Consider the following 13,697-nt stretch of genomic DNA (forward strand, 5'->3'; position numbering starts at 1 on the left):
TTTTTTTTTTTTTTTTTTTTTTTTGAGACAGAGTTTCACTCATGTTACCCAGGCTGGAGTGCAATGGCGCGATCTCGGCTCACCGCAACCTGCGCCTCCTGAGTTCAGGCAATTCTCCTGCCTCAGCCTCCTGAGTAGCTGGGATTACAGGCACGCACCACCATGCCCAGCTAATTTTTTGTATTTTTAGTAGAGACGGGGTTTCACCACGTTGACCAGGATGGTCTCGATCTCTTGACCTCGTGATCCACCCGCCTCGGCCTCCCAAAGTGCTGGGATTACAGGCTTGAGCCACCGCGCCCGGCCAATAATGTAGGTTTCTTGATTCATTTCTTTATCCCAAAGTTTAACTCTAGGTCTTAGCAAAAGTCTTTTGACCTTGGTATTAACTAAATCTGAGGGTTGAAAAAAGGAGCTGGCCAGGAGCGGTGGCTCATGCCTGTAATCCCAGCACTTTGGGAGGCTGAGGCGGGCGGATCACCTGAGGTCAAGAGTTCGAGACCTGCCTGACCAACATGGTGAAACCCCATCTCTACTAAAAATACAAAAATTAGCTGGGCATGGTCGCACATGCCTGTAATCCCAGCTACTCCGGAGGCTGCTGAGGCAGGATAATTGCTTGAACCCGAGGGATGGGGAAGGGCAGAGGTTTCGGTGAGCCAAGATCACATATTTGCACTTCAGCCTGGGTAACAAGAGCGATAACTCCGTCTCAAAAAATTTTAAAAAAAGAAAAAGGAGAAAGGAGCCAACCCTGAGGGGGCTCTGAAATCTGCCTGCTGCCAAGGCCTTCGTGAAGTTCCCTGCATTTCTCATTGTTCTTCCCACCAACCTCGTACTCCAACAAAATTCCCATTACATAAGCAGCAGTTAAGAAGCTCCTAATCACCATTAGAGAAATTAATTATCAGAATTGACAGAATTTCAGAAAATAATTATCAGCATTGACAAAGCAAGAAATATGACATTAGTTACTATATAGCTGCCTTCTTTCTTTCTTTCTTTTCTTAAAAAAATAGAGATGGGGTTTCACCATGTTGGCCAGGATGGTCTCGATCTCTTGACCTCGTGATCCACCCGCCTTGGCCTCCCAAAGTGCTGGGATTACAGGTGTGTGTCACCGAGCCCAGCCAGCTGCCTTATTTCAAACAATTTGTTTGAAATTATTTCAAATGTGTTTACAAGGTATACTCCAGGGTGAGACAGCCAAATAGTCAGTTACCTTATAGTAGTACATTGGGACCCTATGTAAGAATCTCTATTTAAGCAGAAGACAACTTATCAGACTGGTGGTTTCCCTTATTGATGCTTTTTAACTTTTTATTTTGAAACAATTCAAGATTCACAGCAAAATTGCAATCATAGCACAGTTTCTGTAGTCACCATTTCTCCAAGAAGCAGGTGAAATTAATTTTAAAAATAAATTTTATTTAACTCCATTCATCTAAACTATTATCATTCCAACATGGAATAAAGAAAAAGATAATTAATGAGGGCTGGGTGTGATGGTGCACACCTGTGATCCCAACGCTTTGGGAGCCTGAGGAGGGCAGATCGCCTGAGTCCAGGAGTTCGAGACCAGCCTGGACAACATGGCAAAACCCCATCTCTACAAAAATACAAAAATTATCTTGGTATGGTGATGTGTACCTGTAGTTTCAGCTACTTGAGAGGCTGAGAGGTAGAAGAATTGCTTGAGCCTGGGAGGTCAAGGCTGCAGTGACCCAAGATCACGCCACTGTACTCCAGCGTTGGTGATATAGGAAGACTCTGTCTCAAAAAAGAAAATGGGGGAGAGATTCTAGGACATCCTAAAAGAAAAAAGAAAGAAAGAAAGAAAGAAAATGGGGGAGAGAGTTTGTGTTCTTTCATTGTAAGTTTTCAGAATTCGGTAAAAATTCAGAGTGCACTTTACATTTAAAGCACATCTCAGTTCTGACTAGCTGCATTTTAAGTTCTCAATAGCTACATGTTGCTAGTGGCTACAGTTTTAGACAACACAGTTCTACACCATTCTCTTATTTTTTTTTCTTTTTTTTTAGAGACGGGGTTTCTCCATGTTGGTCAGGCTGGTCTTGAACTCCTGACCTCAGGTGATCCACCCACCTCAGCTTCCCAAAGTGCTGGGATTACTGGTGTAAGCCACCACGCCCAGCCGACAATTCTCTGTTCTCACTCTTTCTCACTCTCCTTTATTTATTTTTATTTTATTTTATATTTTATTTTTATTGAGATGGAGTCTCGCTCTGTCACCCAGGCTGGAGTGCAATGGCATGATCTGAGCTCACTGCAATCTCTGCCTACCAGGTTCAAGTGATTCTCTTGTCTCAGCCTCCCAAGTAGCTGGCATTACAGTTGCCCGCCACCACGCCTGGCTAATTTTTGTATTTTTAGCAGTGAGAGGGTTTCACCATGTTGGCCAGGCTGGTCTCTAACTGCTGACCTCAAGTGATCTGCCCATGTTAGCTTCTTAAAGTGCTGGATTTACAGGCATGAGCCACTGCACCTGGCCCTATTTTTTAAAAATAGAGACGCGGGTCTCACTATGTTGCTTAGGATGGCCTCAAACTCCTGGGCCCTCCTGCCTCAGTCTCCTAAATGCTGAGATTGCATAGTAACTTTTGGATAGAAGTAAAAAAAAAAAAAAAAAATCAAAATAACAAAGTGCTAGATTACAGGCATGAGTCACAGTGAGCCACCGTGCTGTGTCTCTCTCTCTCTCTCTCTCTCTCTCTCTCTCTCTCTCACACACACACACACACACAAACAGATATAGGTTATAACTCACTTTTTTTTTTCCACTATTTGCAGAAGGCTATTAGTTCATGTCAGAATATTTGGGAGAATACCTTTTATTTAGATAGCTATATAGTATTGAGTAGAATAAACATGTATGTTCTATTAAATCATTTCACTATTGACAGATAATTTATTTTCTTTCTCCATTTCAAATAAGGCTGCAAAGAACATCCTTTATACGAAAAACTTATGTGCATTTGTGTATTTTCTTTTTTTGTTTTTGAGACAGAGGCTCGCTCTGTCACCCAGGCTGGAGTGCAGTAGTGTGATCTTGGCTCACTGCAACTTCCACCTCTTGCGTTCAAGCAATTCTACGCTTCAGCCTCCCCAGTAGCTGGGACTACACACACCGGCCACAGTGCCCCGCTATTTTTTGTATTTTTAGTAGAGATGGGGTTTCACCATATTGGCTAGGCTGGTCTTGAACTCCTGACCTTGTGATCCGCCCACCTCAGCCTCCCAAGGTGCTGGGATTACAGGCGTGAGCCACTGCACCCAGCCACATTTGTGTATTTTCCAGGTATGGAGTTCTAGATATAGAATTGCTTTGTCAAAGGGTATGATCCTGATGGAAGTATTATGACTATAAAACAAAATAGATATTTTAAACCAAGATGCCAGCAAGTGTATAGCTAAATATATACCATCTGTTTCAAGTCAATCATTTTAGAAAACCCTATTTTTATTCCAGCATGTTCCTTCACTAAAAATAATTTGGTTTTACTTTTTCAAATTTGACTTAAAAACCAGTTTAAGCTAAAAAATCTAGGTCAAGTAACTTTCATGAAGCTTGCTCTTTTGTAATCAGAGTTATTTTTATTTTTTGAGACAGGGTCTGTCACTCTGTCACTCATGCTGGAGTGCAGTGGCTTGATCATGGCATTGCAACTTCTGCCTTCTGGGCTCAAGCAATCCTCCAGCCTCAGCCTCCTAAGTAGTTGAGACTACAGGTGCTTGCCACTACAGCCCGCTAATTCTTGTATGTTTTGTAAAGACAGGGTTTTGCCATGTTAGCTGGGCTTGTCTTGAACTCCTAAACTCAAGTGATCCACCCGCCTTGGCTTCCCAAAGTGCTGGGATCACAGGCTGAGCTACTGGGGCCCAAACTGTAATCAGAGTTATTTTTATCATTCATTCATCTGTTTATTCCTTTCCTCCCTTCTCTCTTTCCTTCCTTCCTTCCTTCCATCCATGTGTCCATGCATCCAACCAAGAAATGGCTTCCTAGTGGTAGCCACCTAGTCCACTTTTGCTCTCCTGGTAGTTCATTCTCCTCGCACAGTAACCTAGGTATTTTCTCTTTCCTTTCCTTCCCTCTCTCCCTCCCTTTCTTCCTTCCTTCCTCCCTCCCTCCCTCCCTTCCTTCCTTTTTTTTTGAGATGGAGTCTCACTCTGTTGCCCAGGCTGGAGTGTAGTGGCACAATCTCAGCTCACTGGAACCTCTGCCTCCCAGGTTCAAGCAATTCTCCTGCCTCAGCCTCCTGAGTAGATGGGATTACGGGCACGCACCTCCATGCTCAGCTAGTTTTTCTATTTTTAGTAGAGATGGGGTTTCGCTATGTTGACCAGGCTAGTCTCGAACCCCTGACCTTGTGATCCACCCACCTCAGCCTCCCAAAGTGCTGGGATTACAGACGTGAGCCACCATACCTGGCCTTATTTTTCTTTCTTAAATCATCAACTGGATTCAATTACTCTTATTTAAAACCTTTCAATAGCTTGCATTGAAATTTTGTTGACCTCACCAACGTCTCCTTATACTCTGTGTTTCAGCCACGCTGATGTTTCTATTTCTAGAACAGCCCAACTTCTTCCTGATTCCAGCCCCTTTTCGATGCCCATTTCCTCTCTTCGGAATACTTCTCTCAGACTGTTTGTAGACAGCTTCCTCTTTCTCATCTTTTGGTTTCCAGTTTAAATTTCTTTTTTTTTTTTTTTTTTTTTTTTTTAGTTTTTAATTATACTTATTTATTTTTGAGACTAAGTCTTGCTCTGTTCCAGGCTGGAGTATAGTGGCGCGGTCTCAGCTCACTGCAACCTCTGCCTCTTGGGTTCAAGTGATTCTCTGCCTCAGCCTCCCGAGTAGCTGGGACTACAGGCGCCTACCACCACACCCGGCTAATTTTTTTTGTATTTTTAATAGAGAGAGGGTTTCACCATGTTGCCCAGGTTGGTCTCAAACTCCTTGCCTCAAGTGATCTGCCTGCTTCAGCCTCCCAAAGTGCCGGGATTACAGGCATGAGCCACTGCACCCAGCTTAAATCTCATCTAAGAGCGTTCCCCCAACCACCCTATCCAAGTAACGATCTTCCCATCTCTAATTCAGTTTATTTCCTGCATAGTTTGTTCCAATCTGAAATTCTCTTGCTTGCATTTTTCTATGTGTGTGATCTATCTACCCCAACCCTCAACTAGAAAGTAAACTCTATCATTCATGCCTTATCCCAGGGGCCTAGTACATTGCTTGGCTTACAGTGGGTATGAAATAAGTATTTGTAGACTGGATGAATAAACTTATGCCTGCTGTATTGCAGACACAAGCTGTGACACGGGCACCACAAAAAGGTTTATGTTTTTTCTTCAAGGAAGTCAGAATACAGCAAGGCAGCCTGATATTCAAGCAGATGGTTGTAATAAAAGGCAATAAGCATACCGCAGACCCACACGCTAGATTCTGAATGATACAGAAAAGGGTTTTTTGTGATGTCATTAAATAAAAATTTCTGAAAATACAAATTCTTAGCTTTAGCATTTGCTTAACTCTGTAAAACTTGAAATGAGTCTCATAGAATTAAGGTTGCCTGGCACATAGCAAGTGCTCAGTAAATATAAATGGGTGAATGCATAAAGTGACACAGGTGATGTCGATTGTAACAGCAGTCCCTCAAATAAATATACAGAGTTGACTCTTGAACAATATGGGGGCTAGGGACACTGATCCCCTGTGCAGTTGAAAATAAGCATATAACTTTTCTATTTTTTTTTTTTTTTTTAATTTTTGAGACAGTCTCATTCTGTTGCTCAGGCTAAAGTGCAATGGCATGATCACTGCTTACTGGAGACTTGACTTCCCCAGGCTCAAGCAATTTTCCCACCTCAGCCTCTTTAGAATCTGGAACTATAGGTGTGTGCCACCGTGCCTGCCTAATTTTTGTATTTTTTGTAGAGAAGGGGTTTTGGCTTTTTGCCGAGGCTGGTCTTAAACACCTAGGCTCAAGTGATCCTCCTGCCTTGGCCTCCCAAAGTGCTGGGACTATAGGCATGAACCACCTTGCTTGGACTGTATATAACTCTCCAAAAAATTTGCCAATAGCCTACTGTTGGCAGGAAGCCTTACTGATAATGTAAACAGTCTATAAGTCATATAATATATATGGTTTTGTATATTATATATATTATATGCTATATTCTTAAAGTAAGCTAGAGAAAAGAAAATGGAACTAAGAAATCCTATGGAAGACAAAATATATTTACCACTTATCATAAAGATTGTCCTCATCATCTTTACATTGAGTAAGCTCATTGTGAAGGAGGAGGAGGAGGAAGAGGGGTTGGTCTTGCTGTCCCAGGGGTGGTAGAGGTGGCAGAAGTAGAGATGGAAGGTGAGGAAGGAAAGGCAGGCACGCTCGGTATAACTTTTAATTGAAAATAATCTGCAAACAAGTGGACCCTTGCAGTTCAAAGCCATGTTGTTCAAGGGTCAACTATAGTGACCCGATGTATTTTCTACTTTGTAGAAGAACATGCGCTTTGTGGTGTAGTGCTTTTATGTTTATGAAAGCATTATTTTGGCCAGGTGCGGTGGCTCATGCCTGTAATCCCAGTACTTTGGGAGGCCGAGGTGGGCAGATCACCTGAGGTCAGGAGTTTGAAACAAGCCTGACAAACATGGAGAAACCCTATCTCTACTAAAAATACAAAAATTATATGGGTGTGGTGGGGCATGCCTGTAATCCCAGCTACTCGGGAGGCCGAGGCAGGAGAATCGCTTGAGCCTGGGAGGTGGAGCTTGTGGTGGGCCGAGATCGTGCCATTGCACTCCAACCTGGGCAACAAGAGTGAAACTCTGTCTCAAAACAAACAAACAAAAACAAACAAACAAACAAAAGCATTATTTTATAATCTTCTGTCTTTCTAGATGCTTGCTGATGTCCTAGTTTAGCTTTTGGCAACTTAAGTTGCTGTCTTTTCTCTCTGTCTTTCCTGGTTAAAGAAAAGGATGATGGTAATTAGGCTATGAAAAATGAAGTATATTATGTAAATGTAAAAGAACTTGCACTCATGACTGGGTGTGGTAGCTCACACCTGTAATTCCAGCACTTTGGGAGGCCAAGGCAGGAGGATTGCCTGAGCCCAGGAGTTCTAGAACAGCTTGGGCAACATAGTGGGACCTTGTCTCTACAAAATAAAAAAAAAAATTTAGCAGGGTGTGGTGGCTGGTGGCATGTTCCTGTAGTTCCAGCTACTCAGGAGACTGAGGTGGGAGAATTGCTTGAGCCCAGGAGGTTGAGACTGCAGTGAGCTGTGCTTGTGACACTGCACCCCAGCCTGGGGAACAGAGTAATACCCTGTCCCCCCTCCACCAAAATAAAGGACTTTACTTTTGCAAGAATGTACAGTTTTGGGATTGTGATTTGCGTTTTTTTGTTGTTGTTAAAACACTTTGCATGCATTATATTAACAGCATATTGGCACATTCTTGTAAAATAGTCAAATGATACATAAATATCTAGCCTCAAACTGAAAGTCCCTCTTGTCTCAGCCTGCTTCCCTACCAGATACGATACTCTGACCTGACTAGTTTCCTAGGTTCTTTCCTGTAACTTTTCCATATAGGCACATGTGCATACATACCAACATATGCTGTCATTTTGTTGCAGTGTTTTTGCAAAACTAGATTCCTATAAAATAGGTGGTGGTTGTTGTGTGTGTGGTTTAAATTGTGTTTTCCTCTCACCTCAGCCTCCCAAGTAGCTGGGACTACAGGCACATGCCACCATACCCCGCTAACTTTTATTTTTCATAGATGCAAGGTCTCACATGCCCAGGTTGGTCTCGAACTCCTGGTCCAGTGATCTTCCCACCTCAGCCTCCTAAAGTGCTGAGATTATAGGCGTGAGCCACCATGTTGTTTTTTTGATCTAATATTTCTTGTTTGTTTTTGTATTTTTTTGAGAGAGGGTCTCCCTCCGTCATCCAGGCTGGAGTACAGTGGTGCAATCATGGTTCATTGCAGTCTTGACCTCTTAGGCTCAAGCGATCTTCCTGCTTCAGCATCTCCAGTATCTGGGACTAGAGACACATGCCACCATGGCTGGCCTAATTTAATAATTCTTGGAAATATTTCTTTTCTTTTCATTTTTAAACACAGTCTCACGCTGTCACCAAGGCTGTAGCGCAGTGATGCAATCTTGGCTCATTGCAACCTCTGCCTCCTGGGTTCAAACAATTCTTGTGCCTCATCCTCCATAGTAACTAAGATTACAGGCATGTGTCACAATGCCTGGCTATTTTTTTTTCTATTTTTTAGTAGAGTCTAAAATACTAAACTACTGGCTGGGCACAATGGCTCACACCTGTAATTCCAGCACTTTGGGAGTCTGAGGTGGGAGAATCACCTGAGGTTAGGAGTTAGAGACTGGCCTGGGCAACGTGGTGAAACCCCGTCTCTACTAAAAATACAAAAATTAGCTGGATGTAGTGGCACCTGTAATCCCAGCTACTCAGGAGGCTGAGGCAGAGAATTGCTTGAACCCAGGAGGCAGAGGTTGCAGTGGGCCAAGATTGGACCACTGCACTCCAGCCTGGGCAACAGAGAGACTCCAGCTCAAATAAAAGAAAAATTTTCAAGCCTGGAGTCTGACCTAACATCCAGATCTTGACTGAATCTTTAAAAATAGCCCAGCAGAGCGCCGTGGCTCCCGCCTGTAATCCCAGCACTTTGGCAGATTAAGGTGGGTGGATAACCGGAGTTCAGGAGTTAGAGACCAGCCTTGCCAACATTGCGAAAACCTGACTCTAGTAAAAATACGACAATTAGCCAGGCCTGGTAGCAAGTGCCTGTAGTCCCAGCTACTCGAGAGGCTGAGGACAGAGAATTGCTTGAACCCGGGAGGCAGAGGTTGCAATGAGATGAGATTGCGCCACTGCATTCCGATCTGGGCGACAGAGCAAGACTCCGTCTGAAAAAAGAAAGAAAAAAAAAAAAAAAAAAAAAAGCCCAGCAGAGAACAAGTACTATTCCAGCCTACTAATAATCTCCTGTAATCTGTTTAAATTTGTAAGTGGATCAAATCTAGCAAAAAGATCGGCCTACTGGAGAAATGTAATGTTCAAACGTGCTTCCCATTATTCTTATGTAAGGGTGTGGCAAAGAGATAAAGAATGGAATTCTGGGAGAAAGTTGTCTTTATCTACAAAGCTCTTTGGAGGAGAGCTACAGACAGACCGGGAGGAAGGAAGAGAAACTGGAAAACAGCCTCCTAACTAACTGGTAAGTGCAGTCCTCTGGAAACTTACGACAAAGAGAAAACCAGGATATAGCTGCTTGGACTTTTGTAGTTTTATATGAGATATAAGGACAATAATGATTGAGCCAAGAAATTTAGGGGAAATTTACATAAAACAGAGTTTTTTGGATTGCCTGAGAAATTGACTTTTATTTAAATGGAATCATGGACTTCCATAGTGGCCTTATTTACTTTACCTGGGCAAGTTTAGTGTGAGAAATAGGAGGAAGAAATAAAACTGCAGAAAATTGTGTGGTACCTTTCTGTTGAGCTGTATTTATTCAGGCTGGCTTGAAACTGTGACTTTCAGCTCAACACATACTTTTGCTGAGCTTCTCCTGATCTGTTAAATGGGTATTATATAATAATGTGGAAATGTGTTGAGGGCATAACTCTGTTCGTAGTTTTATTATTTGTAAAGTAAAAATATTTGTAGCTGGGAGTGGTGGCTCATGCCTGTAATCAACGCTTTGGAAGGCCAAGGCAGGGGGATTGCTTGAGCCCAGGAAGCTGAGACCAGCCTAGGCAACATAGTCAGAGCCCATCTGCAAAACAATAGAAACCATTAGCAGAGTGTGGTGGCACATGCTTGCAGTCCTAGTTACTGGAGAGGCTGAGGCAGGAGGATGGATTGAGCTTGGGAGGCAGAGGATAAAGTGAGCCAAAAAACTTTGTCTCGAAAAACATTATTTAAAAAAACTCATATAATGTTCAGTAAATCAAAAGCCTAGCGTTGGCTGCTGACTTTTGTGACAGTCTTGCTCTGTCACACAGGCTGGAGTGCAGCAGCTTGATCATAGCTCACTGTAACCTTAAACTTCTGGGCTCAAGAGATCCTCCCACCCCAGCCTCCTGAGTAGCTGGAACTACAGGTGTGCATCACCACGCCTGTCTAATTTTTAAAACGTTTTTGTAGAGATATGGTTTCACTATGTTGCCCAGGCTGGTCTTGAACTTCTGGACTCAAGTGATCACCTGCCTTGGCCTCCTAAGGGCCTGGACATAGGCATGAGCCACAATCTCCGCTTCCTGGGTTTAACTGATTCTCCTGCCTCAGCCTCCTGAGTAGCTGGGACTACAGGAGCTTGCTACCATATTTGGCTAATTTTTTGTATTTTTAGTAGAGACAGGGTTTCGCCATGTTGGGCAGGCTGGTCTGGAACTCCTGATATCAATGATCTGTCTGCCTCAACCTCCAAAAGTGCTGGGATTAGAGGCGTGAGCCACCACCCCTGGCTGTTTTGTTTGTTTTGAGAAAGCGTTTTACTCTACAGGTGCGCTGACTCACACCTGTAATTCCAGAACTTTGGGAGTCCTACGTGGGTGGATCACCTGAGGTCGGGTGATTGTGACCATCCTGGCTAACACGGTGAAACCCCGTCTCTATTAAAAATACAAAAAATTAGCTGGACTTGGTGGCACCTGCCTGTAATCCCAGCTACTCAGGAGGCTGAGGCAGGAGAATCGCTTGAGCCCAGGAGGTGAAGGTTGCAGTGAGCCGAGATGGCACCATTGCACTCCAGATTGAGCAACAAAAGCAAAACTTCATCTCAAAAAAAGAAAGAAAGGCTCTTGCTCTGTCGCCCAGGCTGGAATGCAGTGGTGCAATCATGGCTCCCTGCAGCCTTGACCCGGGCTCAATTGGTCCTCCAACCTTAGCCTTCCAAATAGTTGGGACCACACACTTGTGCAACCACTCACCACTAATTTTTTTTTTTTTTTTTTTTTTTAAAGACGGGGTTTCACCATGTTGGTCAGGCTGGTCTTTAACTCCCGACCTCAGGTGATCTGCCCACCTCCGCTTCCAAAGTGCTTGGATTATAGGCATGAGCCACCATGCCCCCGCCTCACCACTAATTTTTTAATTTTTTTTTTTTTGTAGAGATGGGGACTCACTCAGCCCAGGGTGGGCTGCTGATTTTTGAAGGTTTGTAGTAGTCTCATGTGTTTGAAATTATCGAGCTTGCAAAGATTAATGAGTATAAGCGATTCGGTTTGTTTGGAACTTTGTGAGGCTTAGAATGATAGAGTGTGACCAGCCTGGGAAGGTGGGCAGCTTTAAGAGTTTGGACTTTGCCTTGAAGGCACTGGCAAGCCATTAAATACCTCTAAAGTGGGAGGGATGTTTAGAGAAATATCTGGGAATATAATGAAGTTATCTGCTGATGTGGGTCTTCTTCGTCCCTCATAGTCTGCAGCTGCAGGTAGCCGCAGAGCGTCAGCCTCGTGACCTCCTACTTCCAGTGATACGTGAGTGCTGCCAGATGGTGGAACATTTGTCCCTACTTCATTTGCTCTCCTAAAGCTCTCTTCAAATTCCTCAAACCTCTTCCCCATCCTTACTGCTAACTTTCAACTGTTTCCTACTTCACTGAGGAAGCAATCAACCTGGAGCTTCCCCAGACATATGTGCTCGCTTAGCGTGTGCACCAATAAGATATCCCTGGTTGCGAATTGGAATCTTCTAATTGGGCAATAGATCACACTTCTCTGTTGACCTGTTGCCCCAGCAAATTCTCCCTTTCTTCCTCTTGATTGTCTCCAGATCATACAAACATGCTGTTATTTTTACCACTTAAATACCCGGGATTTTCTCCTCCCATTTTTACAAAAGTTTTTTTTTTTTTTTTTTTGAGACAGGGACTCACTGTGTCACCCAGGCTGAAGTGTAGTAGTGCTACCATATCTCACTGCAGCCTCAAACTCTTGGGCTCAAGTGATTCCTCCACCTCCCAAATTGCTGGGACTACAGGCATTCGTGCCCAACTAATTTTTTTTAAATGCAAACGCCTTGAAAGTATTTCCTGTTTTCAATTATCTTCTAATTTTATTCCTTGTGAACTTTTTAACTTTTTTTTTTTTTTAAAAAGATGGAGTCTTGCTACATTGCCCAGGCTGGAGTGCAGTGGCTATTCATAGGTGTGATCCCACTAATGATCAGCACTGGAGTTTTGACCTGCTCTGTTTCTGACCTGGGCCGGTTCACCCCTTCTTAGGCAACCTGGTGGTCCCCTGATCCCGGGAGGTCACCATATTGATGCCAAACTTAGTGCGGACACCCAGCATAACACACTACAGCCCAGAACTCCTGGGCTCAAGCGATCCTCCCACCTCAGCCTCCCGTGTAGCTGGGACTACAGACACGTGCCACGGCACCCGACTCCTGTAAACTTTTTACTGCAGTATAAAATACTGGGATCACTGATGATCTCCAGCTTGCTCAGTCTATGACAAATCTCATCCCTTCCCTGTGCAGCATTTGACTCGTGATTGCTGCCTGTTCTTGGATGCGTTTGCTTCACTTGGCTTCCAGTACCCTTTTGCTTTTTCTCTACTTCCTTGGGCTTCTTCCATTTCTATGTTGGTGCCTCTTCCAACTGAACCTTAAATAATTTTTAAAAATTAATTATTTTTTTTGAGATAGAGTCTTGTTCTGTCACCCAGGCTGGAGTGCAGTGATGCGATATCAGCTCACTGCAACCTCTGCCTCCCAGTTTCAAGCAATTCTCCTGCCTCAGCCTCTGGAGTAGCTGGGACTACAGGCACACGCCACCACACCCAGCTAATTTTTGTATTTTTAGTAGAGACGGGGTTTCACTGTGTTGGCCAGGCTGGCCTGAAACTCCTGACCTCAAGTGATCAGCCCACCCTGGCCTCCCAAAGTGCTAAGATTGCAGGCGTGAGCCACCACGCCCAGCCTTAAAATTTATTTTTATGTAGAGATGGTGTTTCACCATGTTGGCCAGGCTGGGCTGGAATTCCTGACCTTAAGTGACGAGCCTGCCCTGGCCTCCCAAAGTGTTGGGATTACAGGTATGATTCAACATGCCTGGCCTTACTTTAACCTTTTATTGCTGGAAGGTCCTAGGACCTAGTCCTTAGCATCAGACATTCCTTTGAATCTCATCCTTTGAATTCCTAAGCCATTTCTAAGCAAATAACTTGTAACTGTGTATCTTAACCCAGATCTCTCTCCTGAACTCCAGCAGTCTCCACTTGGGTCTAAGACATGTCAAACTCAACATACTTAAAACCCAGAATATTTCCTCCAAAATCTGTGGTCATGCAGCTTTCTTCTTTCTTTTTTTTTTTTTTTCGAGAGGGAGTCTTGCTTCGTTGCCCAGTCTGGAGTGTGGTGGCACGATCTCAACTCACTGCAACCTCTGCCTCCTGGGTTCAAGTAATTCTCCTGCCTCAGCCTCCTGAGTAGCTGGGTTTATAGTCACCGACCACCATGCCCAGCTAATTTTTTGTATTTTTAGTAGAGACGGGGTTTTGCCATGTTGGCCAGGTTGGTCTTGAACTTCTGACCTCAGGTGAGAGGGTCTTGGCCTCCCTAAGTGTTAGGATTAGAGCTGTGAGCCACTGCACCCAGCCTTTGCAGCTTTC

The 13,697-nt window shown here is 43.9% G+C and overlaps 2 protein-coding genes and 1 long non-coding RNA gene across 4 annotated transcripts in view; 1 reads left to right on the plus strand and 2 right to left on the minus strand.

Annotated features, from left to right (window-relative positions):
* Positions 1-13,697, plus strand: part of HAVCR2 (hepatitis A virus cellular receptor 2) — a 51,536-nt gene that overhangs the window by 30,279 nt on the left and 7,560 nt on the right. The window contains exon 7 of one of the 2 annotated variants that reach the window (XR_004263125.1): positions 9,163-9,292. Coding sequence is in view for 1 of the 2 variants with exons in the window: in XM_032259573.1 (XP_032115464.1) it covers positions 9,163-9,296 (134 nt within the window). In the remaining variant the exon portion in view is untranslated. Of the gene's footprint in view, positions 1-9,162; positions 9,746-13,697 lie in introns of those variants that run through there. The other variant, XM_032259573.1, reaches the window with a different exon arrangement.
* The window catches only part of IQCE (IQ motif containing E), an 82,314-nt gene that overhangs the window by 6,487 nt on the left and 62,130 nt on the right, over positions 1-13,697 (minus strand). The gene's annotated exons all lie outside the window — the stretch shown is intronic.
* On the minus strand, positions 11,174-11,966 carry LOC116537437. Its single transcript, XR_004263126.1, has 2 exons — positions 11,381-11,966; positions 11,174-11,313 (listed from the first exon to the last, which is right to left on the minus strand). It is a non-coding gene; the product is annotated as an uncharacterized LOC116537437 (long non-coding RNA).

The sequence above is a fragment of the Sapajus apella genome, unplaced genomic scaffold (assembly GCF_009761245.1).
Source record: "Sapajus apella isolate SASKATOON/1434 unplaced genomic scaffold, GSC_monkey_1.0 scaffold110, whole genome shotgun sequence".
NCBI lineage: Eukaryota > Metazoa > Chordata > Mammalia > Primates > Cebidae > Sapajus > Sapajus apella.